This window comes from Falco naumanni, chromosome 5 (genome assembly GCF_017639655.2).
Source record: "Falco naumanni isolate bFalNau1 chromosome 5, bFalNau1.pat, whole genome shotgun sequence".
NCBI classification, from domain to species: domain Eukaryota; kingdom Metazoa; phylum Chordata; class Aves; order Falconiformes; family Falconidae; genus Falco; species Falco naumanni.
Window position 1 is genome coordinate 70947730 of NC_054058.1, and position 24430 is coordinate 70972159.

The 24430-nt window shown below is 46.7% G+C and overlaps 1 protein-coding gene across 1 annotated transcript in view; it reads left to right on the forward strand.

Moving 5' to 3' along the window:
* LOC121089370 (collagen alpha-1(VII) chain-like) overlaps positions 1–24430 on the forward strand; it is a 104020-nt gene that overhangs the window by 32093 nt on the left and 47497 nt on the right. Inside the window, exons 30-53 of the mRNA XM_040596572.1 lie at positions 9–77; positions 194–289; positions 952–978; positions 1145–1198; positions 2602–2673; positions 3273–3332; positions 3531–3566; positions 7618–7653; positions 8872–8904; positions 10257–10328; positions 11104–11163; positions 12124–12159; positions 13278–13358; positions 14280–14315; positions 15243–15287; positions 15560–15631; positions 16310–16345; positions 16468–16503; positions 18054–18095; positions 19715–19768; positions 21162–21200; positions 21369–21404; positions 22251–22385; positions 23054–23173. Coding sequence (XP_040452506.1) covers positions 9–77; positions 194–289; positions 952–978; positions 1145–1198; positions 2602–2673; positions 3273–3332; positions 3531–3566; positions 7618–7653; positions 8872–8904; positions 10257–10328; positions 11104–11163; positions 12124–12159; positions 13278–13358; positions 14280–14315; positions 15243–15287; positions 15560–15631; positions 16310–16345; positions 16468–16503; positions 18054–18095; positions 19715–19768; positions 21162–21200; positions 21369–21404; positions 22251–22385; positions 23054–23173 — 1383 coding nt within the window. The remainder of the gene's footprint in view (positions 1–8; positions 78–193; positions 290–951; positions 979–1144; positions 1199–2601; positions 2674–3272; positions 3333–3530; positions 3567–7617; positions 7654–8871; positions 8905–10256; positions 10329–11103; positions 11164–12123; positions 12160–13277; positions 13359–14279; positions 14316–15242; positions 15288–15559; positions 15632–16309; positions 16346–16467; positions 16504–18053; positions 18096–19714; positions 19769–21161; positions 21201–21368; positions 21405–22250; positions 22386–23053; positions 23174–24430) is intronic.

The window sequence follows — 24430 nt, forward strand, 5'->3', positions numbered from 1 at the left end:
GTGCACAGGGCGAACCAGGCTATGTGCTGGGAGGAGTGGAGGTGATTCCTGGCCAAACTGGGCAGCCTGGACCCACTGTGAGTATCATACCCCAGGTATGGTGGACCCTTCAGCCTCTCAAGGGCTGGTACAGAGGTGAAGGGAACTGGGAGAGAGCCCACATCACTCCCTTTCCTGGTTTTCATTGTTGCAGGGACAGAAAGGGCAGCCAGGTATTCCTGGGGTAGCAGGACCACCAGGTTTGCCAGGTTTACCAGGGCCACAGGGGCCACCAGGGATCTCCATCAAGGTAAGCATGGTTATTTGAAGCATGGTTCTGTGATATACCACAGAAAGAGGAGACCCGGCATAGTCCACAGTCTCTGGATGCTCTTCATTCTGGGGCCCTGGGAGCACACATCTTCTCTCCATCATGGGATTCTCCCATTGAGGCATAGAAGGAGGCAGTCTGCAAAATGTTCCTGTCATCAGGGGCCCTGCTCTTCAACGCAGTGGGAACAGGTGATTGAAAAGGTTACAGTCAGCCTTGTCTGACATGGGAGTAGGCTCAGTGGCCTCTAAGACTTTTCCAGCTCCAGGTCCCTAGGAGGGCTGTTCAGTGAAATTCACAGGATCACTTGTGCTGTACACAGGCAAAACTGGACTGATGGTTCTCACCAAATGTCTCCTTGCATTGTGGGTAGGTCAAAAAGTCTCAGCAGACATCAAGAGACCTAAATCCCCCTCCTCTACCCTAAGGTGGGGGGGTTGACACCAGATATTTCGGGCTGAGGTGCCTGGAGCATGCAAGATAGCAGACACCTCTACTAAAGCTCTGTCTTCCCTTGGGGGTGGGAGTTTTGGTCTCTGGGCTTTTCAGCCTGCAGGAGCTTTTTGCTGGGACTAGGTTTAGAGAGGACCCTTTCTCTAATTACCACCCTATGGTAACTCTCCTTGCCCTTTGTGTTTCAGGGTGAACCAGGGGATTCAGGTACCAGGGTAAGTACCTGAGATAGGCTTTCACTTTTGCATGTGATGAGAAGCCTTTTTTTATTTTTATTTCTAAGCTGCCCAATAGCTCTGGTTTCCCTACTTACCAGATGTCCATCAAGACCCATAAAGGTCTGCTGGGACATGCAGTAAGACTTCCCTGTGCTTCATGCAGGGCCCTCGTGGAAGGAATGGCCTCAAGGGTGACAGAGGAGGCATGGGAGAGCCGGTGAGTGATCCACCAATGGCCAGTTGCTGAGGAAGAGCTTCTGGCCACGGTGGGAATGGGCCATTGGCCTTGAGATGCCTTCTGCCACATGGACTGGGTGTAGAGGGACAATGTCTACTGCCAGTTCTCATCAGCCACCACTTTGGGATGCCTCACTCTGTTGACAAGGGTAGGCAGATTAAACAGGGCCAATTAAACAGGGCATTTCTCACTTTGTCAGCTTCATTCTGTTGACCTGTCACTCAGGAATTGCCACAAGGAAAATGCTAAAAGGCCATCAAAGACACGGGATAACAGCCATTCATTTTGCCAAAAGCAAGGGCATGCCTCTACCTCGTGGCATGGAGCAAAGCTGTGAGAAGTGCGTCCATCATGGTGCTTGCCCTGATGATAAACCCTCCGGCATAGTCAGTTATGTTGGCAGGTGATAATAAATGTCACCTCATGAAGACTACTCCAAAGCAACAGTGATTCACCCTTGAGACCCCTCTGTCTCCTTCACCCATGGAGCAGCTGAGTGCAACCCTTCTTCTTCCCACATCCCACTCCCCTGGTCCCAGGAGGACAGAGAACAACTGGGGCAGGTCCAGGGGAGGGCAAGAAGGTGGGACAAAAAGTGTGGGATCAAAAAGTGTGGGACAGTAAACAGGCTGAGCTGGAAGCAGATTCAAAGCAAAGAGCCACTTCTTCATAAAAGTCCCACAAGGGTGTTTGGGGTGTAGGAATTTTGAGTTCAAGGGGAGATAAGAAAAAAATGTCCGTGGGGGACTACTAGGAATAAAAGAATCCAAGCTGGGTTTGGGAAGTCCCTACATTACAAATGGGTCAAACCTGAAAGGTTACTGAGAGACTATATGCATGCCCTGTTCTTGCATCCTTCCCAAGGTGCCTGTTACTGTCCTTTATGATACATGGGCCCTTTATGATACATGGGCTTTTTTTTTTTTTTTTTTTTTTGTTACCTTTGCCATACTGTAAAGTTATATCCCACAGACCAGCCATTTCCATATGTCAGTCTTCACCATTTCTACACCAGCAAGCATTACTATGGTCACCTTTTCACAGCAACACAGCCATGAAGAGCCACTGCAGAAAACAGCCACTGCCAGATCGACATGGGTACCCAGGCTTTTTCTTCCCATGTAACAAGCAAACACATCTTTACTTTCTCTTCCTGAGTAAAGCCAGTGATTCATATCTTATTTGTGGGTGAAAAGGAAATTTGGGAATACATAGGTATCTCTATAAATCCTCAGTTGCAAAGCAGCTGTTAAGATAGGCACATCAGGATATATATTCCTCTGCTTGGGTTTCTACAGATTTAAAAATAGAACTTTTCTTTAGTACGATGGGTAACAAACAGTTTGAAAGAAAAAGAATTGATGATGTATCTTACTTTTCAGGGGAAACCTGGCTTGCCAGGCCCTGTAGGGCTACATGGTGTTCCTGGACTGCCTGGACCAAGGGGAGAAAAGGTCATTACTCTCACATCAGACTCTTGTGGAATCCATCAGTCCAAGGGGGAGCTGAGAACAGCTGAGAGAAAGTAATAGCAGGATAGACATGTGGGGAGATACTTCAGGATCTCCCACCATTCCCCTTCACTCCCTGCTTGTCTGGGTTTGATTTTCTGCATGGTAGAATAGATGCTTCATCTCCATCCAAGTCCATTTTTCCTCACAGTCCTCTTGTTTCTACCCAGCAGAAGGTCTCCTCTGCAGTTCCTGCTGGTGAGAGCAATGTTTCCTCCCAAATACGGCTCGAGCCCTGCACGCTCCCTGTCCCTTGGATAGGGCTGCTTCATTGAACCCCCCACCCTGCTTCCAATGGCCACTGAAAACACCTACAGACCCTTGTTTGTAATTGTCTCGTCCAAGTTGTTGTTTGTACCTTGCCTGAAGGTTACTGATTAGACATATGTCTCAGCCAAATGTTTACACAGCAAATCCCTCCCTTCCTGCTTTGCAGGGTGGCTAAGAGTAGATCTCTGAAGCAGATATCCAGGTGGGACATGTCATGCTCTGCATCTTTGAGGACCAGGTTCCCTGAGTGCAATGCTCTGCTTACCTTGCAGGGAATGGCAGGAACCGGCATTCCCGGCACTGCTGGCTTGAAAGGTGAAGAAGGAAAGCAGGTAGGTTGGCAATTTTGTGTTGAGATTTGCAGCTAAAATCTCCTTGGAGGGTTCAGTGTCTCCAGACACTCCTCCAATACCTGCCATCATAGTTTTCCCTGGAGGGCACATCCTATGGTTACAACTGGAAAGGGTGAGAGAAGGGAAGACACTGGGTTTTAAAGTCTGAGCTTTCACTGTTTCTTCTGGTTTTTTCAGGGGGTGATGGGACCTCCAGGAGCACCAGGACCAAAGGTGGGTACTGAAACGCTGAACCTGAGTCCCTGTGCCTGGTACTCAGATGCCAAGGAAAGCATCTAGCTCTGACCATCACCATAGGCTGTGGAAATGTTGACCTCTTACTCAAAAGCAATGAAAGGGAATAATTTTACACATCAGCAGCCACTGGCCTGTGGAAGTCATTCCTGCAGGGTGCTGCAGAGACCTAGAATGGTAGCAAGTTGTGATATTCTAATAAAATAATAAAAGGCATTTTTCTGGCCAGTGAGACTCTGCAGAACTGTAGAAGTTCACATTAGATGTGTTTTGAGAGGAAGATGTAAGGAACAGATTGTCTCATATGTGCATTTTGGACACCTTCCTCTGAACCTTCCAGACCCACATTCATTCCTAAGTTCCCAGCAGAGAAAGACCAGCCCTGTGAGAGGTGACACAGCCCATCCTGAAGTTTAACTTTTCTTCTGAAAATGCCCATCTTTCTGTTGGGGGAGAAGGAAACCTTGACTTGACCAGTTCTCTCACCTTGCTTAGGAGCCTGGGGTCAGTGGTGGGGAACAGTTTTGGCCTCTTGGTGCTGCCAGAGGAAAGGAACCAGACAAATGTAGCTCCAGTCCAAATCTGGCAACTCTGCAATGAACCCAGGGAAGATGATGGATGGCAAGGACTGGTCGGGAAGGGACTCATGGCAGACAGGAAGATTTTCTTGCATACTGCTGCATGCCTCCCAGCTCTCACTACTCTTGGAGATGTGGGAGTTCAACTCCAGGTTCTCCATGTGACAAAATACCTGGAAAGCTGCAAGTGCAGGAGGAATCAGCTGATCTTGGCATATACAGGGATGACTGCTGTAGGAGGAAGGAGACTTTCTCCTAAGCCAGGAGAAATGCCTCTCAATTCAGGTTTGAGTGGATGTTTGCCTCTTCCTGAAGTACCTGGCTTGAGCTCGTGTTGAAGTTTGACACCAGAGAAAGGCTCAGGAAGTCTGATTTTTCCCTGGTATGGGGAGTGCCAGGTGTGGGTTTAGGTGGTAAGGAAACTCAGCATGGTCCCAAGTTGTTACAGCTCTTGGAGGAGCAACCACTTAGGATTGGGTTGTATGGCCCTCTGCATACCCTCTTCTGCAGGTAACTCAGGATATACTCTTTGAGTTAACTGCTGATGGCCAAATGGATCTGCGTCACTGATTTGTTTCATGTCTGTTAAAGCTCAAAAAATGTCCATGTTGAGCCCAAAATAAATTATTTTCATACTTCAAATAGATAGAAAATGAAGGAAAAATTAGTATCAAAGGAAACGTTTCATTCAGCATGAAACAAAGTAGTTTGCTTCCCTTTACAGTGGTGCTTTTTAATTTCATAAAATAAAAAAGGATCTTAAATCTGTAAAGTCTTTGCAAACGTAACAGCAGGTTTGCTGCTTATGTCTTGCTCTTCACGAGAGTAAAGACCTCCTTGACTTGCCCAGTCTTGATACACACGAATATGGGTCTGTGGGTGGGTGTTTCACGGACTGCTGATGCAAAGCAATGGGGAGAAAGAGCAAAATCTGGCGGGGTGCTTACTGGTGAGGTGACTGTTGATGTTTATGAGCTCTTTCTGAGTTGACAGCAGAAGGTGCAGGAGGCAATCACAGCTGCTCATTTTCATTTAGAGTGAACCAGGACCACCTAGGGAAGAAGAATTGATTGGGCCAAGGGTGTGCCTCCAAATTAATCAAATCACAACAAAGTTTTAAAAATTAAGATAAAAAAAAAAAGTAAATATAGAACCCATAGTAACTGGGCCCCCGACCAACATCTCACTTTGCTACCTTGGTTACACTGAGCCTCTGAGCTAAGCCTGGACCTACCCTGCAACCCCTGACCTGCACATTATCTATGCTGTAAACCCTCAATTTTTTCCAGAAGACTGTCTCATCTTCAGTTCTCAAGCTCCTTGGGAGGAAAGAGTCTGATCAAGCTCAGGATAGTCCATCTATATATATAGTAATGTATATATATGGTATTATAGAATCATAGAATGATAGGATGGTTTGGGTTGGAAGGACCTTAAAGACCATCTAGTTCCAGCCCCCTGCCAGGGGCAGGGACACCTTCCACTAGACCAGGTTGCTCCAAGCCCCATCCAACCTGGCCTTGAACACTTCCAGGGATGGGGCACCCACAGCTGCTCTGGGCAGCCTGTGCCAGTGCCTCACCACCCTCATAGTGAAGAATTTCTTCCTAATATCTAATCTGGCTCTGTCCTCTTTTACTTTAAAACCATTCCCCCTTGTCCTGTCACTACAAGCCCTACTAAAAAGTCTGTCCCCATCTCTCTTATAAGCCCCCTTTAGGTACTGGAAGGCCGCCCTGAGGTCTTCCTGGAGCCTTCTCTCCTCCAGGCTGAACAGCCCCAACTCTTGCAGCCTGTATGCCTAGGAGAGGTGCTTCAGTCCTCTAATCATCTTTGTGGCCTCTTCTGGACTTGCTTCAACAGGTCCGTGTCTTTCTTATGCTGGGGACCCCAGAGCAGACACAGCTCTGCAGGTGGGGTCTCACCAGAGCAGAGCAGAGGGGGAGAATCCCCTCCCTGGACCTGCTGGCCACGCTGCTTTTGGTGCAGCCCTGGGTTTGCTTGGCTTGCTGGGCTGTGAGTGCACATTGCCAGGTTACATTGAGCTTCTCATATGTAGTTCATATATATATATATATAAATATTTATATATGTTATATAGCAGATTATTGTGGTAGAACTATATAGTAACTATATTTAATTTTATAAAAAATATGTAATTTAATATTAGGCATTATAAATAAAGTATGTATAGTAATATGTTTGATTATACAAGATAGCATTATATTATATGTACTATACTGGTAATTAATATGCAATATACAATATCTATCAATGCATGGACTACATATATAACATGCTATGTGCCATATATGAAATACATGTAAAAAAATGTATTTTTTTTTACTTGCTTTCCTCCCTGCTTTCACAATCTCCAGTGGAGGAAACGTGCTTAGCAGGCTCTTCTGCAGTGTGCAAACCTCCAGGCTCGTCCTGCCCTGCCAGTGGATCCTTGTCTTAACTAAAGCATCTTCTGTTTTCCAGGGTAACAAAGGGCAAGGTGGTGATAAAGGGGAAAAGGTGAGACTGGCCAGCACTGAAGTGCAAAGTAGGAGGGGAAGAAGCACTGGCTCTGTTTTGGGGCTCAGGACAGAGCAGTTGAGGTATCTGGCTGGAGATCCAGAGGGAGGGAATTTGAGGTCCCCCCCAAAGGCTTCTTCCAGTCTGGCCAGATGTAACTGGGCCACGTAGCTGCATGCCACGTAACTTCAAGGTTCAGGAGCTTGCTGATGTTGAAGGTGCTGTCATGCATGGACTAGACTTTGCACAAATGGTAAATCTCTGGGACAGTCTGCAGCTAGCAAACACTGACAAACAAACTTTGAATACTCTTTGCTGGTCCATACTGAGTATTCACAGGTTGCTTTTATTGAGCTATCTTTCAGGTTTTGACAGCTCCCCCCAGCTGCACTTGTTCTGCACATGTGTTTGATTATAAACTCAAAGATCAAAGAGACAGCAGCATTTTTGCTAAGAAAAGCTAGTGAAAAATGGAAATACGCTGTCAGTCTTCCTCGAGCCAGTGCACCTTGCAGGAGCAGCCCTGCAAGCACAGCGAGTGTGTGTACTTGCAGCTTCCAGCTCTGAGCAGAGACCTGGGGCTGGGGGTTAGGCAAAGCACTGACCTTGTCTGGTGGCTCCCATTCGTCTCATAGCCATCTCCATACCTTCTTTTGCTTGCAAAGGACCATCTTCAATAGCTTTTCCTGGGATGAGAGCTTGCTGCTCTGCACTTCATCTCTGGTAGATGTCAACCAGGCATGTTCAAGATAAGCATGGGGATTTCCCTCTCTCACCCCATAACTGTTTGGCAGAGCTGTCTTGTAGTTAGTGAAAAATTGGGCTGAAAAGCTTTCTCCCTCCGTCTGGCTGGGAGCTTCTCACTACAGCAGGGATTGAAAGTGCTGAATCTTTTTTCATTTTGGTGGAAATCCTCTTTTGATGTCTTGCAGGGACTCCCAGGACCTCCAGGGCAGAAGGGAGACCAAGTAAGTCGAACAGTAAGAGAGCAACATGTTTGACTAGCTCAGGTGAGAGTATCCCGACTTTCCCCAACTTGTTCTATGTGTGCAGCTCTTGCAAGTACAGTTGAGTGTGTTTATGGGAAGGCTTACACAGAGGTGAAGCCAGCAGGGATGTACTTGAATGCTGTTTTGCTGTTGTGCTTCTGAGATGGGTTTTGAGCTGTTTTAAGGAATGGATAAGCAGTTTTAAGGAACGAGCAGAAATTTTTCATTGCCCCAAATTGTTCATTTTACGTCCTTTTGCCTTGCAGGGGAACCCAGGATTCCCAGGTGCTCCAGCTATGGGGGTAACTATGAGTGGATTACGGCCCTTCTTGTCCTATAGCTATGCAGCATCACCACCAGTGGTGCCAGTAGACTGAGGACCAAGAGAGATGTGTCCCACTGAACTGCAGGAGAAACTAATGGACCTTTTCCCTGACCCTCCAGCCAACTATGTCTTCTGCTCCCTTGCTCCACTTCTTGTATTCCCAGCCTTGCAAGATAGTTGCCCACTGTCTCCTCAAAGGAGCTTCACTGCTGTGCAGGAAACATGAGAATAAAGCCTCCCCACCACTGAAGCCTTGTGCTCCAGGCCTGTCCCCGTGCTCAAGCTCCTCATTCGTGATGGGGCTGCTCTGGTCCTTGCTGAAGCAGCATGTCCCTCTGCTGCTTCACATCTCTCTAAATGCTAGGGCAGCTCTAAGGAGAAAACTTGGTGGCGGCCACCACTGCATGTCCCATGGCATTGCTGCACATGGTGTAGGAGCAGCTGGAGATTGCATTAAGGACTAAGGCCCACCACCAGGACAGACTGATGTGTTATGGAGGATGCTTGAATGAGCAGAGACATTGCTGTCTGAAGGTCAGTCCTTGGTGTGTGTTAGCAAAGGCTACAGCAGCTCTCTGCTAATAGTACCTTGCATGTGTGATCGTTTAGTTCCATATCTAGAGCCAAAACCTACAGAAGCTGATGGGATTCCTCACAAGCTTCACTGGGTTTGGGATTTGGCTTGTGGTTCTTTCTGGCTTGTAGCCCATTCTGATTTGTAGCCCTTTCTAACCACCAGTGCAGGTCCTATCCCATAACAAGGCTGAGATTCTTTTGTTTTGGAAAATGTGATTTGAATAGACCCTCCTTTGAAAGGGAGATCCTTTTTTCCCAAATAAGAGGACATTTCTGTGATTTCTTTTTATCCTCAGATTTTGGGACCTCCAGGCAAGAAAGGTGTCAGGGTAAGTCCATTAATTAGCACTGCTTGAAACTTAGATGAGATCTTCAGCTGAAAAAGTGAAGGCCGTACCATGTTTCACCATCTGAACCATATCTCCCTTGTGATTGACTGGAGAGGAGATGTTGAAAAAGTAGCAGTAGTCCTGCCCTGCTGGTATTTCTTTTGCTTTTATTAACATTTTGTACCTGGCATTCTCTTTCTAGCCCTAGTCTGGGGGGAGATTTGGGATTTCCATGTGCTAGTTTTAGAAGGGAGAGATTGCTGAAGTGCAGATCCAGCCCACGCACAGAAGCTACTATCCAGCCAAGGGAGGCATTGACATAAAATCAAAGCACAGCTGAGGCTGGAAGGGACTTCTGGAAGTCTCTAGTCCCACCTCCTGCTCAAAACAGAGCCAACTTCAAAGCTGAGTCACATTGCTCAGGGTCTTGTGTGCTGAGCATCTCCATGGATGGAGATCTCCCCACATCATTTAGGCCTCTGACTCAGTGTTTGGCCTCCCCATGACGGAAGAAAACTGAATTTCTCATACCAAGGAGACCACTGAGACAGAGCTGTTCCCTGACTATATTGTCCGTATTGTACATCTACTTTATAGCACAGTGGCTACAGTTCACTTTTTCAGTGGCCTCATGGTGAAATGTGGCCTGGAATATCTTTTATTATTATTATTATTGTTATTGTTATTATTATTATTATTATTGATAGCTCACTGCCAACCTGCAAAGAAATAAAAGATCTCCCTCATCTATGTAAGAAGTATTTACTGCAGGACTAACTCCTCTTGGCTTTATTTGTGAAACACCCTGCAGTGCTTCATACCTCCTGCACCCTACAGAGACAACAGGTTTTGTCCTTTTCACTGGGCTTGGATGTTGGAGCCACCTCCCTTTATTGGCCTTATTGTGCAGACTGCTTGACACTGTTTAGCAAAAATGTCTCTCTTCTTTTAGGCTGGCTGCATTTAGGTAGCGGGCCAGGACTCTTGCAGCGTCCCCATGTTGGAATTGGCTTGGAATATCTCAGTCTTTTTGTCTTGATAGCTCATTGCCAATCTGCAGGGAAATAAAAAAATCTTAATTTTATCCTGCTCATACACTATAAATGGTGTTCTACAATACAGCAGTTGCATGGCTGGAGAGGGTGTAACTACTGTGATGAGTTTTGTATGACAGAAGACCAGATACTGCAAAGTTTCATTATAAACCCAAAGGTGGATGGTTGGGTGGTTTTGGCAAGGGAATGGTTTTCGGAGTGTATTAGAAGTGCAAAATGCAGTTCTAGGGAACCACATGAACAGGGCTTGGCTTCCTGCATGATATTATAAGCTTTGGGTATGTCTTTTTTTCAAAGGGAGACACTGGACCAACAGGGGCCCTGGGACCACAAGGAGACAAAGGAATACAAGGAGACAAAGGAGAGAAGGTAACGCACTTGCTTTTCTCAGCGCATCTTTTATTTTGGGTTTATTTTGTTTGTGTCCACAAGGGAAACTCTGAGGCAGATGGAATTCCTTCCCACGTCATGCTAACAAGGACCACCCATATGCTGAAAGCCAAGGGGAGACTTGTCACATGTAGAAGTCAAAAGCTCTTTGAAAGGAAGTCAGTGAGAGAGGCAGTTACTAATGCTCAGCTCACCCAGCTGCCAAGGACGTTCTCCGTCCTTTTCTGCTAGCTTCAAATGTGGAAATTTATGTCCTGAGCTTGAAAGCTGTTCTGGCAAGACATTATATCTCCCTCTGCATCTTGCTTAGCACCAAACACAGCACTGGCAACTAACTCCCACCGGTTACAGCAAGGGTGGGAGGTAGGCTGATCCTTGAGGTGGCTGCGAAATGGTGGTGGGGTGGAGACTGCTAACAGCAAGCATGGCATAAGATGTGTTCCCAAGAGTGAGATAATCAGCGGAGCAGGGTTATGCCACCACAGCTTGTGCATTGTGATGGAAGCATTGCAGACAAGATCTGCAAGATCAGGATGGGGAAACCAAGGCATGTGCTGGGTTCCCCAGACTGCACTCTACTGAAAGTTGACTCTCCACAACAGCATCTCTGTGGTGGCCATAAGGACAAACTGAGAGGTAGTACCAGCACAGAGTTTGTCCTAGCTGTCTCTCTGTTGTACGTAGAGTTGCAGAGAGGAAAGCTCCTGCTCCCCAAGCGTTACACTGAGATGCACATCATCATTGATTTTTGCAGGGATGTCCAGGTTTCGGCATTCCTGGTCAACCTGGGCTAAAGGGAGACCCAGGCGATAGGGTGAGTGGGGCCGTACACTGTACGTGGAAAGGGGAGGGCTAAGGAGGCAAATCAGGAGGTTCAGAGACAAACTCTCTCTATCACCTCCATGCATGTGAATTTACTGGCCTTCACCCTTGGGGAAATTAATACGGGGTGGTGACAAGGACTTGGGCTGTCACCCTGTGGTTGGCGATCCCGTGGTGGTCTTGTGTGATGGGGTAATTAGCACTGTCTTCCACAGTCAGGTGCCAAGGCGGGGCTCCTCTGAAGTGTAGGCAGAGGATCACTCATGAGTCTGGAAGAAAGTACAGAGTCAAGGGTCAACTGGTAATTCTGTAAACAGCAAAGCTGAGGAAGCTTCATTTCCAATGGCTTTGTGTCCTGAAAGTGAACTTGACCTTTATCTTCCTGACTTTTGTGTCTAAGAAGGTTCAAGTGTCTGGTGGCTCCTACGTGAGTTCACTGATGTCTAGTAGAGGCTGGCTTAATGCCTTGGTTTTCCCTTCTACAGGGACATTAACAGTCCATTTCATTAATGTAATTTCACTTTAATAGTCACATCATTAATGGTTGAACTTGATGATCTAATGGTTGGACTTGATGATCTTAAACCTCTTTTCCAACCTACATGATTCTGTGATTCTGTGATTTTAAATCAGCAAAAACCTGCAAAACCTAACACCTCAGGTCCCCACCCTGCCATCAAAGCTAGTAATCAAAGCATTAATGGTTTCAAAGTGGAGAAGACAGATGCATCTAGATGGTGTGTGCTTACAGAAGGGCCTCTTGGGACATCATCTGTTTTCCCTTTCTCTGCATTTTACTACGCTGTTTCAGCTGGTAATTCCTGCAATCAAAGAACAGCTTTGCAGCACTGAGTCTGATGTTTACACCCTTTAGATACAACAGAGGACCCTCACCTGAAATTATTCTACTGTATCATTCTTGCCATATGACTAATGTTCTGTATTTCTGCAGGGAAATGTAGGTTTGTCTGGCAAACCAGGTCAGAAGGTGAGTCTGTGCAGGGATTGCCACATGTAAAGCATTGTCTCATGACTGATATCTATGTCACCCAAAGCAACTTGAGTCAGTGGGGTTTTTATCTTTGCCATAGGGCTGTGTCGAAATGCAGAGAGCATTCTAAAGCTGAAAGGTCTGAACAAATCTGGCTTTGCTGAAGTCTTCATATGACATGCAGAGCCCTACAGAAAAACAAAAGATGCTCTTGCATATTCAGTGAGGCCTTAAAAAAATCCTGCAAATCCTGGCTTGTAGGATTCCTCCTAGCAATGGTTCAAAACTGGTCAAGAGAGGTCAAGAAACATCCCAAATGTCATGTTTGTTCAGTGCATATGTTTTGCTGTGTATGTTTCTCAAACAGTGTCGCTCCCCAGGCTTGGCTGAAGGACCATATGAATGTGAGAAATATTACAGTCTGATACATAGCCCAGTGAAGAGAATATTTAGGCTGGATGAGCTTGATGGGCATGGAGAAATTTGATATCAAAAAAGATAAATGAGATGCATCCATGACGGGATGTGTTAACAAGATGTGTTAATGCAGTTGCAAAGTGAAGAAAACAGCAAGAGGTATTTAGGGTTGGTAGAAGGCATGGTGAGGTGGTTGAGTGATGAGGAAAGTCTCTGTTGTACAAACATCAATTAAAGCCAATGCATAAATACCCATCCACGAGAGTTCAACTGACTTTACATGGGAATAGAAGTTAAAACATGGAGGGGCAACTGACCGTGTGCCTACACCGCACTCTCAAGACCAGACCTAACTCCTGGGTCTGTTCTAATAGGTCACTTCACTTGAGCTGCAAAGCTTCCTGGAGGTGGAGATCCTCAGAAGAGTCTGTCCTGCAGTGTCTGCCAAGGTTGATTGCGGAGTCTGAATGGACTACGTTAGAGACAGATGCTTCCCAGTCCAGCCCACTAAGCAAATACTATAAGCACAACCCTTCCTGGCACAGGGTAGAGGCTCTGAGCCCAAGCTTCAGCCAGGAATGTGGAAGCAATTGCATGGCCACTGGGCCTGGCATGCTGTCTGAACCTGCTCCACAATGTCTAATGTGAGAACTGTGAAATGCAGAAGAGGAATGTAACAACAGTCTTGTTTTCTTTAGGGGGATATAGGTCTTAAGGGAGAGAAAGGTGAACCAGGATTACCTGGGAAACCAGGCGAGACCGGACTAAGAGGTAAAGATGTAAGTAGAAGCTAACAATCCAGCCGTATGGTCACGCCGAACCCCTTGGTACACCACTCAGTACCAAGCTAACAACCCCAGGTTATGCCCTTGCAATAGCAAGTAGGAACCAGTGAAAAGATGGGACCACTCAGAAACATTCATTTTATACAGGCCTGGTTGGGGAAGAGACAGGTCTCAGCACAAGCAGCCAATGAACTACCTCTAATTAGGCATGATGGTTTGCTCATCAAGGGATCTAACTTCTCATTTGCTCTGTCTGCTCTTTGATTGCAAGTGAGGAGGTAGATCCCTCGCAGATTGTCATTAGGGTCTGCTTTAGGCTATGTTTCGGGTCTGAGTCTCTTTACCCTCGGTCTGGGAGGAACAAGTGCATGGCACCATGGTATTTGTGCTGCACTGCCTGGATGGAACGTTTCTTGTTATTCAACATCATGTTTTTTCATCACTGAGTCATGTCTGTCTGACGTGCAGAGAACTAGCACAGTGCGCAGCCACAACAGCCTGGACGGGCTTGCTTTTGGCTTTAGGACACCATAGTTCCCTCTTACGATCAAACAAGGTGGTCCCTCACAAAAGCATCATAAAAGGCTTCTTCAAACAAGGTGGCCCCTCACAAAAGCATCATAAATGGCTTCTGGAAAGCCTCACCTAACCGCAGTCAATAAAGATATTTCTTCAGTTCAAAGGGCTGAGTTGATCCCTGAACATCAGATGGAATAGGAACACCAAGGGAAGTCTTGAAAAGAAAAAAAAAAGCAGCAGCTGTGTTTACAATCCTGAGGTACTGCTGCCAGACACCCCTGACTTCAGAGCCACTGGTGATTTCAGAGTAAGAGCTGTTAACCTGAGGAGGAAGTTAGGGTAATAAACTTGGTCACAGATGGAAATGTAACCTTGCACTTCTGCATTGTGTTGTAGGGAGAACCAGGGAAGAAAGGCACCTCTGGGACCAAGGTAATCAAGGGGGAGCCCACACCTTCCAGTTACATGGGTACCAAACACAGCAAGCTAACTCACCGCTGGAGCTCCTGGTATGACAGTGTAGGAGAAGGGCTGCACTGAGTTAGAGTGAAGGTCTATCCAGCCCAGCATCTCACCTCCAAGAGTGACCAACTTCCCTGGAGGTCCTGGGAACAATGCAAAAGCAGGATGTCCTGTGTGAGAGGTGGTATCTCATGGGTCTTGGTAGACTTTGCTTCATGAATTTAGTCACCTCACATAAATCTTTAAAGACCCTCAACACCCCTGGGCAAAGCATTGCACAGGTTAGTTAAACAGCAGCTAGAAAATTACACCCTTTGATTTGTTTTAAAGCTGACCTCTGCTCATTTTATTTCCTTTTTACTTGTCCTTATTGTAGATGAGACTATGAAGGATTTACTTCATCTGGCCCTTGGCTTTTCTTTATTTCAGCTGTTGTTTCACCTCCCAAATCTGAAGGCTTGAAAAGAAAGGCCAAAAAAGAACTAAACTGTATTTTCCTTGAGAAATATTTCTTCATGCTCTACAGCAGATGCAGGAAACAGTACGCCATGAATAACAGTGAACTTTGGTGGAAATAACCTCATTCTACCCGTATTTATGAATACTATCACCCTACATCTCCTATCCCACTTACTTTATTTATGGGACTGCTGTAAAACACCACCCCTAATTTAAGACATCTCATATGGCCATAAGCCTGCTTTGCCTTGGCTTTCCAAGCTTTAAGCAATGCCGAAGCAGAGATCTAACTCACATTAGAGCCACTGCAATGGTAGGTGAGCTTGGTTCTCTCCCTTTAAAGTGGTTCCTCCAGGTGTAAGTGCAGTAAAATCAGTATCACCAAAAGTTCAGCCTGAGGGAAGCAAACTTTTAAAAGCTACTCCTCCTCTCTTTTAGGGAGAAACTGGTGTCCCTGGAGAACCGGGAGAGAGAGGAATCAGGGTAATAATTACTATTATTACAATTTTCTGCCTGGGTGAGTGGTGGGGCATCAAGGGAGGTTGCTCTGCTGCTGCCCTGGCACCCCTGGTCTGGGCAGGAGGAGAGGACTTCCTTCTCCATCCCAACCAGAGTACCCCCTTAGAAATATCCATGTGCAAATATTTCTTGCGTGAAAAATCACAGAATGGCCAACATTTTTCTTGTTTGCTTTACCTTATTGACCTGCTGGACATGCTCTATTTCTGATTGCTTCTCTGAATCCTTTCTCGCAGGGTCCACCCGGACTCCCAGGACGCCCTGGAGAACAGGGGATAAAAGGCGATACAGGGCAGCCTGGAAAGGATGTAAGGCAGTCCCTAAAGGAGCAGTTGAGAGAGGGTGGACTTGGATAGTGCAATACCAATCAAAGAAAGAACTGTATTATTTTTCTGCCTTACAGTCTGCAAGGCATAGAAATCTGCCTCCCTTTCTCATGGGGAGAGGGATCTCCTCTTCAAAGGGAAGATTAGGGCTGTTTCTCCCTTCTTGTTTGATTAACTAGAGCACAAGTTAAATAGCAGGACTGTGCACTGGGGGTTTCTGAGTGTGTAAAAATGTCCCCAGCCCCACACTGCTGGAAAAAAAATACTTAGCTGTCTCAGTCTGGTGAGGAAGAAAGGGAAATGATACACTTAGGTTCTGTCTGTCTGATCCCCCTCTAATAGCTTTGGAAAACATGGGCTAAGACCAGCTACATTGTCAGAGGTCTCAAAGACAGGGTGTTTCTACAAACTTTGTGAAACCAAACAGATGGCTAGAGGAAAGTCCCTAATAAGCCCACCCGCTGAGGAAGAGGCTAATAATATTATTAAATATTAGATAACTCCTCCACTGGAGAGATGTTGAAATCCATATTTCATTAGCTCAGCTGCTCAAAGATAGGCTTGTTAGCCCATTGGATGCTGAGCTGACAAGAAGAGGGGAGACTTCTGATTCCCCTTACCACAGCTTGTTCTCATCCTGCCTCTCTCTCCACCTCCTAGGGGATCACTGGAGAGAAGGGAGGCAAGGGTGAATCTGTAGGTTTGCACATTCCCACTTATAACCTTGCATGAGAGAGAGTGTGTTTGGAGGCTAAAATCTTGAATGGCACCACTATTTTTGGGGGGAATGGGGTTATGCTGGTGTTGTATCTTCACAGGGTGAGCCTGGGCTGCCTGGGACTCCTGGAAGCATTGTAAGTAACACCTGCTTCTGTTGACTTACATGTTTATTCAGGGAAGGGATATATTGAGATTTATTGTGAATCCATGTAGGACACATTGCCAAAACTTACTGCTTTCAACAGTGTATGCTGTAGAGTGGATTTCCCTCCTGGCCTTATCAAAGGTGCAAAGCAGCAAAGCCAGCTCCTCTATACATATATGCATTAATCCCACCCCAAAGGGCATTAATCCCACCCCAAATGGCTTGTTACTGATGCTGCAAAAAGACTATGATGCAGAAGAGCCTAAAAGCTAGCTATGAACCCATCTGATACCTTTAATCACCACCTGTTGTGTAATCAAGGCCTCTGAGCTCCCTCTATAGTGAAGACAGAGTTGGATACCTTCTAGGAAAGGTGCTTAAGCAGATGGAATGACTCATGCTCATAACTCTCCTGTGCCTTTGCATGGAGTTTTCCTTTGGATTAAAGGCCTAACATCAAATTCGGTCAGATGAAAAGCGAGCAACTCAACCCAGGTTTATCAAAAATAAGGCTGGAAGAGATTTTGAAAGGTCATTTAGGTGATCAAGAAGGTGCTTCAGTACATGAATGTGCAAGGAGGCATTTTTTCATCCTGTTGGCTTCAGTGGAGGTAAAGCCACCACCACCCTGCAAAGCTGAACCTCTGCCCTAGGACCAGGAGCCACAGCCCCTCAAGAGAGCGGTGCAAAACTTTATCTTCCACTCCCAGGGATGAGGCATTGGCAGGATCTGAGTAAGAGGCTCCTTCAGACTGGGTAAAATGCTACCAGCCACCTTCAGTGGTATTATTCCTGTACAAAACAATTATTTCAGTTGACTTCAGAGCTCCGAACAAGCCAGGAGCAAGGAGTTGGTGCCTTCTGGTGGTATTTCTCTCCATATTTTACAGCTCTCTGCTTCCAATACCAATGTGCTGTTTGAAACCACCCCTTTTGGGGGTCCTAGACCCATTTCCAGTTTTTGTTATCCACTGCAGCTCCTGTTCACTTGTATCTTGTGTATTCTGCACTACTTGAACTCTGGTGTGTTTGGGAGTGGGACATAGGGATAGCAAGCACCCCCTGTTCCCTTCAAAACTACAAGAGCCTTATTGCTCCAGGGTATGGCAAGATCTTCCTCTGCTAGTACGTAACCATCTCACTCCATCAGGCAGCCAGGTCCTCATAGGGTTCTAAAAGTTTGTTCTCATTCACACAGTTACCCAACCAGCTACCCAAATATCCCATTAAATGCCCATGCCAGAGAGGGACCCAAACAATGTCCTGAGTGGCAGGGAAGTGTGTGACCAGTTCCCTTTGAAAGGGACTTCACTGGAGCCACCCTGAACCTCTTACCTGTGAGAGCAAAGATGCTGCACCAGCTCCCTGTAGGTTTAACGCCAAACATAGCAGGTTCAGATTGCTGGCTGATCTGGGAGAAAGCATCCAGCTCTGTGTCCATGGATGAAGGCTAATGGGGATAAAAGGCACATGGAGGTGAGAGGCTCTATCAAAGACATCATACTTCACTTTGTGAGCATTTTTTCCATTGTTTTGCAGATATCTTCTCTGGAGAACACCATCACCCTGAAAGGTGACAAGGTAAGATCTCCTTGCTGGAGAAGATGTGTGTTGAAGCTGAATATGTGATTATTTTGCGCATGTTGTATATTTCGTAGTTTTATTACTCTTATACGTCAAAGTCTGCAAACATAACCCAAAACTCTCAAGTTCCTTAAGCAAATTCTTGCTGTTCCCACATCCAGCAATAAAGGTCCTCCAAATACAGTGCATCATTTGATGATGTCAGGGCACGGTGAGCTTTGGTTCTCCTTCCAAACCTTCAAATTTCTGCAGGGCAAACTAGAGCGATCATTTCAGCCCAGAAATCAGAGGGGTCCATTCAGATGCTGAAGTTCACTGTGAGACTGACTGCTTTGCTGAAAGGGAATAAGATGACTTGGACATTGGAATAAGTCCAGTACATTGTCCAGATCAACAAGCCTATTGCTGTTACAGAAGATCCTTGTCATAGCAATAGCTCTAACTGTGGATAGGTTTGGAAGAGCTTTTATTTAGTACCAGCATTCGGATTGCAGTAGCATGGATCCTACACAGATGGAAATTTCAGTGGTAAGAAATAGCAGAGACAGATTTGTTCCATCCTTTTTTCAGCCTTGTGAAAAAGATCACTGAAAATATTACCAAGCCCCTCATGACTTCATGCCAACCTGCCTAAATCCTATCTGGGGGATACCCAAGTAATGATCAGTATCAAAGCAGCTCCTTACCCACTCCCAGCACTCTTATTGTGGTCCATTTGGCAAAGCAAATGGCAAATAAATGCAGGTTTGGTTCAGTGCAGGCCACAGTGCCACATGCAGCACCAAGATCCACATGGGGTAATTTGAGTAATCAAAGAGCCCAGGAAGGTGAAAAAAGTATTTAACTGCCTTCTCTCCCTCTTTCAGTTTAACAAGGTTTGTGAGTTGACCATTTATTTGACCATTTATTTTGTGCACCTTGCAGCTGGGGACAGGGAAGGACACGAGGCAGATGTGGAGCAGGCAGACCAGCTGCAGCATCAATTCCTACTACATTTTGCTGGGCTGGGGGAAAAGGCTCATTCACAGAGGCGCAGACTGTGTATCTAGATGGGTCCTTCTCAGGCAGACCTGGCCTTGCCCTGCCAGTTTTCTGATTTACCTGCAGGGCTCATGAGTCCTGAGTCATAGGCAAAGCCCATGACAGACTGGGAGAACAAGAGCTGCAAGCAATATCACAGTGGTTCTGTCACTTCCCCAAGCCCCACTTAAGACGTGCAGTCCCAGACTTTACTGAAGAAATGGTGTTGCTTCATCAGCCAAGCTGTGATGGCAGGGAAGTAGAGGCAAAGTTTGGTTTGCAAGGAGAGATAATACCGTTATTAGCCCAGGCTGGGTAGCAGGGGGAAAAGGAAAAGCAGGAAAGCTCTCAGGTCTGCCTTTAGGTCCGAAGCAGAAGCAGCACGTTTCAACTGAAGAGCAGAGTTGCTCCAAATTTAATTATGTGAAACAGTGAGATAGCTACAAGAAAAGCCTGGCTGATCCAATTGGAAAAGTCATTGTTATTCTGGAGCCACCGTGGGCCAGTGGGTGAGAAATGCCTCAATACATGATGCATCACTTCCACTGTGAATTTTAGGCAGGACAAAGAACTAACATGTTCATGCTGGCTTACAGGGGGATTGTGGGAAGGACGGCTTGAAAGGTGAAAGAGGTCCTCCAGGCCCAAAGGTATGTCCTGAGTGCATGGAGGCATTTTTGTGTGGGTGCCATTGTGCTGGGCTGACCAGAGGGGAAGAGCACCCATCTCAGATCTCTTCTGACCCCCTAAAATGTTGGGGTTTCAAAGCAGAGTTTCTGAGATGGGCTCATAATCTTGTGGTCATAATGATGCTGTAGTCCTACAACTCGATTAAGCAGATACACAACATTTAGGTAGGAAGATGCTGTTGAGGAGTCAGATGGGATAAATCTCTAAAACGTTCAGGGATGTTTCCTTCCTTTCCTCCCCCCTGCAAGTTGAAGAACACATTGGAAAGAGATGGAAGGAGAAATTGCTTCTGATACCACACACATCTAGAGATCTTTAGAGGTAGAACAAACTCCTCTACTTAATGGAGAGGAAAATGCTGCAGAAAGCAGCATCAGTGGGTACAGGTAGATCTCCTCATTGGTCCAAGATCCAAGTCTTTGCAAAGGCAAGGACTTATGCAGGTGACATGCATGGGCTGTGCCTCAGACATACTGAGTTCAGCCAGCGCACCCCACATTGCAGTTCCTTTACCCCAGCACACCTTGGCATGGAGTTGCAGTGCCATCAGGGCCTTCCTGGCGCCCTTCATTCCACCGGAATCTGTCAATAAAGAAACCAGATTTCAGTGAAATGAAGCCCATCAGAGAGGCAGGTCAGCCCCCACCTCAGCAGATGTTCTTCACCCCAGCACTGGACCTCCCAAGCCATTGCTGCTCATCTGTAGTTTCATCTGTGGCATTGGCCCAGCAAGGAGAGGTGGACAGCCTGTTTATGCAACTTGCTGTTGGGAGTCCAACCCACTGCAGGTATTTGACCCAGACCGCACATAGCGGTAGGGAGGGCCACCAGCACGGTGACCACCTCCAGAAGGGACCATCAACTGTGGGGGCACCTTGGCCATCCACTTCCTTGCTGCCTACTACCTCTGCGCAGCTGACACAGCAGGGACAGCAGCAGTGACGTTGAGGGGCCTCAAAAACCTTCACTTTTTTAAACATTGCACATGGCCAAGAAATGGAGAAAAGGATGGTGCGCATGGCCAAGAAATGGAGAAGAGGATGGTGCAAGGCTCTGGTCCAAACCTCACTTTGATGATGTTCATGTCTGGCTCTTGGTCCAAGCCTGTCCTAAGAAATGCAGCCAGCAGCTGTGTCCAATGGAGGAGTGAAGGGTGGGATTCAAGGGGGACCAAGGGACCGTTGAGCAGGGTGGGATTCAAACCCCCTCTCTGAGCTGATGGGGATTTGTCTGGGGTCACAGCATGGGCTGGGAACAAAAGGCCAGATTACATGACTCTTGCTCCTCCTCAGGCTTCCTCTTCTTGCTGCTCATTGGGATAATAATTAATGTGTTGCTCTTGTTCATTTGAAGGGAGAACCCGGTCCGCCAGGCAAAGGAGTAGAAATGAAGGTAAATTAAATAAAAAAATTATAGAGCATATTAATGTTGGAAACACCTCCCTCTGTCTGAGGTTGGGATGGCAGAGGGGACCCAGTGTGTGTCCCCAGGCTTAGCTATCAACAACCTGCAGGGCCAGCTGGAGGAGAGAGAAGTTCTGACCCTTCTTTTCTCTTTCAGGATCTGGAGAGGCTTTTTGAAGCAAATGGTATCAATGTAGGTAACGCTTTGACCTTCCTCATGGCAATGATTGTAATTAAGTCTTTCCATCTGTTCCCTCTGGCCTTCTGGAGGCGATGTGTGCTCCCCCAGGTTCAGCACTGGCACTCACAAGAGTGCAGGGTTATTACTTTTCCTTTTACAGCTTACCATAGATATTTAAATGCTTCTTGGATGGCTTTTCTGCTACTATGCTATGGGGTGGATGGTGGATTTGAGACCCATGTGACACTGAAACTTGGCAAATACCCGTTCAGAGCTTGGTGCTACTGCCTGGATTCACTTGTACTTCAGCACTGCCAGCAATAGGACACCCACCCAGCCCCATGGGTGCTCTGGCCATACTGCGTGTCATGTTTAGCAAAAAAGTCTAGTTTGGGAGTTTTCCTTAGCTTATAACACAAATGGTAGTGAATCATCACTGTGCAATATAGCAGTGCTAGCCTGGTGGCCTCCCTCTCCACTCTCATGGTTGCCATCAAGCTCAGGAAGTGTGATAAGGCTCAGCTTTTAGTATCTACCATGCAGGTACTTACAGTTGTGCTTGTTACTTCTAGCTCCTTTCTGTAAGCTCTGGAGATGTGACCAAGGCAGTTGAGGGATTGACTGATCTGGTCAAATGTAGGAGTTTTATTTAGGATGGGGAAAGCCATCCTTGTAAGCACCATCAATTGGCTCCTAGATGCCCAAACTGTAGTCACCTGTATTTAAACCAGCTTCTGGCTGTTGGGGCACATTGCTTCACCAGGTGCTACTGGAAATGCATCAGTCATTTTGTAGTGGCTGCACTTGCACTGTGGTGTGGCACTGGGCTACTGCCTTAATGGTATCCACTGGTTGCAGCTGGCACTGCTGAAGGACCTCTCCAATGCACTCCTGCGGGATGGGCTGGATGGGCTGGTGCAGCAGCTGGGTGGCTCCAGGACAAACAAGACCTCCAGGAGAAAGCAGGCAGCTCTCCATGCTACCAAGCATGATGTGAGTATTGTCATCTGTCAACCTCAGGGGGCAGACAGACTTTGAAGGAAATAAAGGAGAAACAGAAACAAATCATTGAAGGCTTCAAGGTCACCTCTGTCATCAGGCAGGTTATGGTGACTTGCAGCCACGCTAAGAAAGAGTTAAGCTGGAACAGGCTCATGGCTCACACCAGGATCTTGGATCTTCAGGTTGAACTGATGGGATTACAAAGCACTCTTTTTTTTTTTTTTTTTTTTTTTTTTTTTTCAGTGGAAATAAAGGAATTGGTCAACCCATGTTGTTGATGGAGGTAGCTAGAAGCCATCCTCCAAAGCCATCCCCCTCCTTGTGTCCTTTCAGGGCTGGGAGTTGTTGGAGTGGTGTGTATGCAAGGGGATGAAAGCAGCTGCAAGCATGAGAAGTGATCATAGAGGTGGCCTCAAAAGCAAGAGGGATCCCAGGGAGGTAGAACTAGCTTAGAGGGAAGGTTTGGAGGTGACCATCAGGGAATGACTGACTACTTGCTCCATCCTGGTTCAGAAAAGGCCACCAGGTGGGACAGAGCATGCTGAAAGAGTGGGACAGTGGACAGAAATAACCCATCAGGATCCAACTCATCACATGTGTGGGTCCTGGGAGCTCAGGTGTGTCATTGCCACACCAACCCACTCTTTTTGATGTTGCAGGATTCACTGGTGTTTGATACTTCTCACAATGCCCTGGCCAGCACCAAGGTGACAGAAGAAGCACAGAGCCTGGAGATGGAGGCTCAGTTTAGGGTGCCGGTGTCTGGAGGACTTCCCAAGGTGAAAATAAGGAGCAGAGCAGATGAAGTATAGTTGTGTAGATCTGTGTTCCTGTCCATCTGGTCTGCTGCAGCAATAATATTAAAAGATTGCACATCAAATATGTATTGGCTGCCTGTGAGCTCCTAGTCCATGCTCCAGTGATGCCTCCTGGTGATACTCATCCTCCCTTCCTTTCCACACAACCACAACTCCTTCTTGTCTTCTGAGCAAAAAAACCACCACATCTTGGGCTGGTTTCAAGCCATCCCCATGCTGTTATCTGTTGAACTTGCCCTGCAACTTCTCACTTTAAGGCTGTAATGTAGGTGTGTCCCTCCTGCCCCAGCAGGGATGGATCCAATCCTGCTGTCAGGTTGGGTTCAGGTTTCCCAAGAGATTAATCCTTCCCATGACTCCACAGCCCTCATCTGCTTGGTCTACCAGGCTAATTGCTAGAGTTTATCTAGTCACCTGCATCCTTTGCAATTGCAAGTAACAGATAGCTTGTGTTTATGGGAATTAGGCATTTATTAGCAATGTTGAGGCTGAATCTCCATGCTGGACCCGAGTTCCAGTGTGGTACAGCACACCTCCAGGAATGAAATCAGAGGATTGTATCCAGGTCACCTCTCAGCTGCTGGAGGAGTTAGTTTGTGTGTACTAGACAGTCCTGATAAGAGAGTCCAGGAAATAGTGCCTGCAGCTGCAGTGGGGCTTTTCTTGTCCTTGTTTTATGACAGCCAAGAAGTGACTCTCTCCATAAAACCTTGTAGGTCACCAGTAGGAAATGTTGTCTCTAACTGGAGCACAAGAGCTGAGGGGGGTGTTTGGAGCCAGCTCCTGATGTTTTTATCTTCCTCTGTGGTTGGTTCAACAGTGACCCAGTTGCTCAGGCACTTAGGGTGAGACAGGCTTATCCCCTCTCAGCTCCAGGCTCCTGCTGCTGTCTCAGGTGAGACATGTTGCTTTTCTGGATCATTGGAAGCTGAATGATAGCATTTTAGGGGTTTGAGAGGTGATGAAGTGCTCACCAATACATGTGTTTGTATCAAGAGACACAAACTGGATGTGTGCCAGCCACCCTGGAGCCAACGATGCTGGCATTTGGAGTACAGAGGCACCAAAGCTGTCTCTGTTAGGCTTTGGAAGCCCAACTGAATCTGACAGAAAGGGCTGGGGATGTCTGCTCATCTGGGCCAGCCTATCCAGGCTGGACTTCCACCAGGGGGTGAAGGGGGCAAAGCAGCCCTCCAACCGTATGAGATCCTTGCAGTC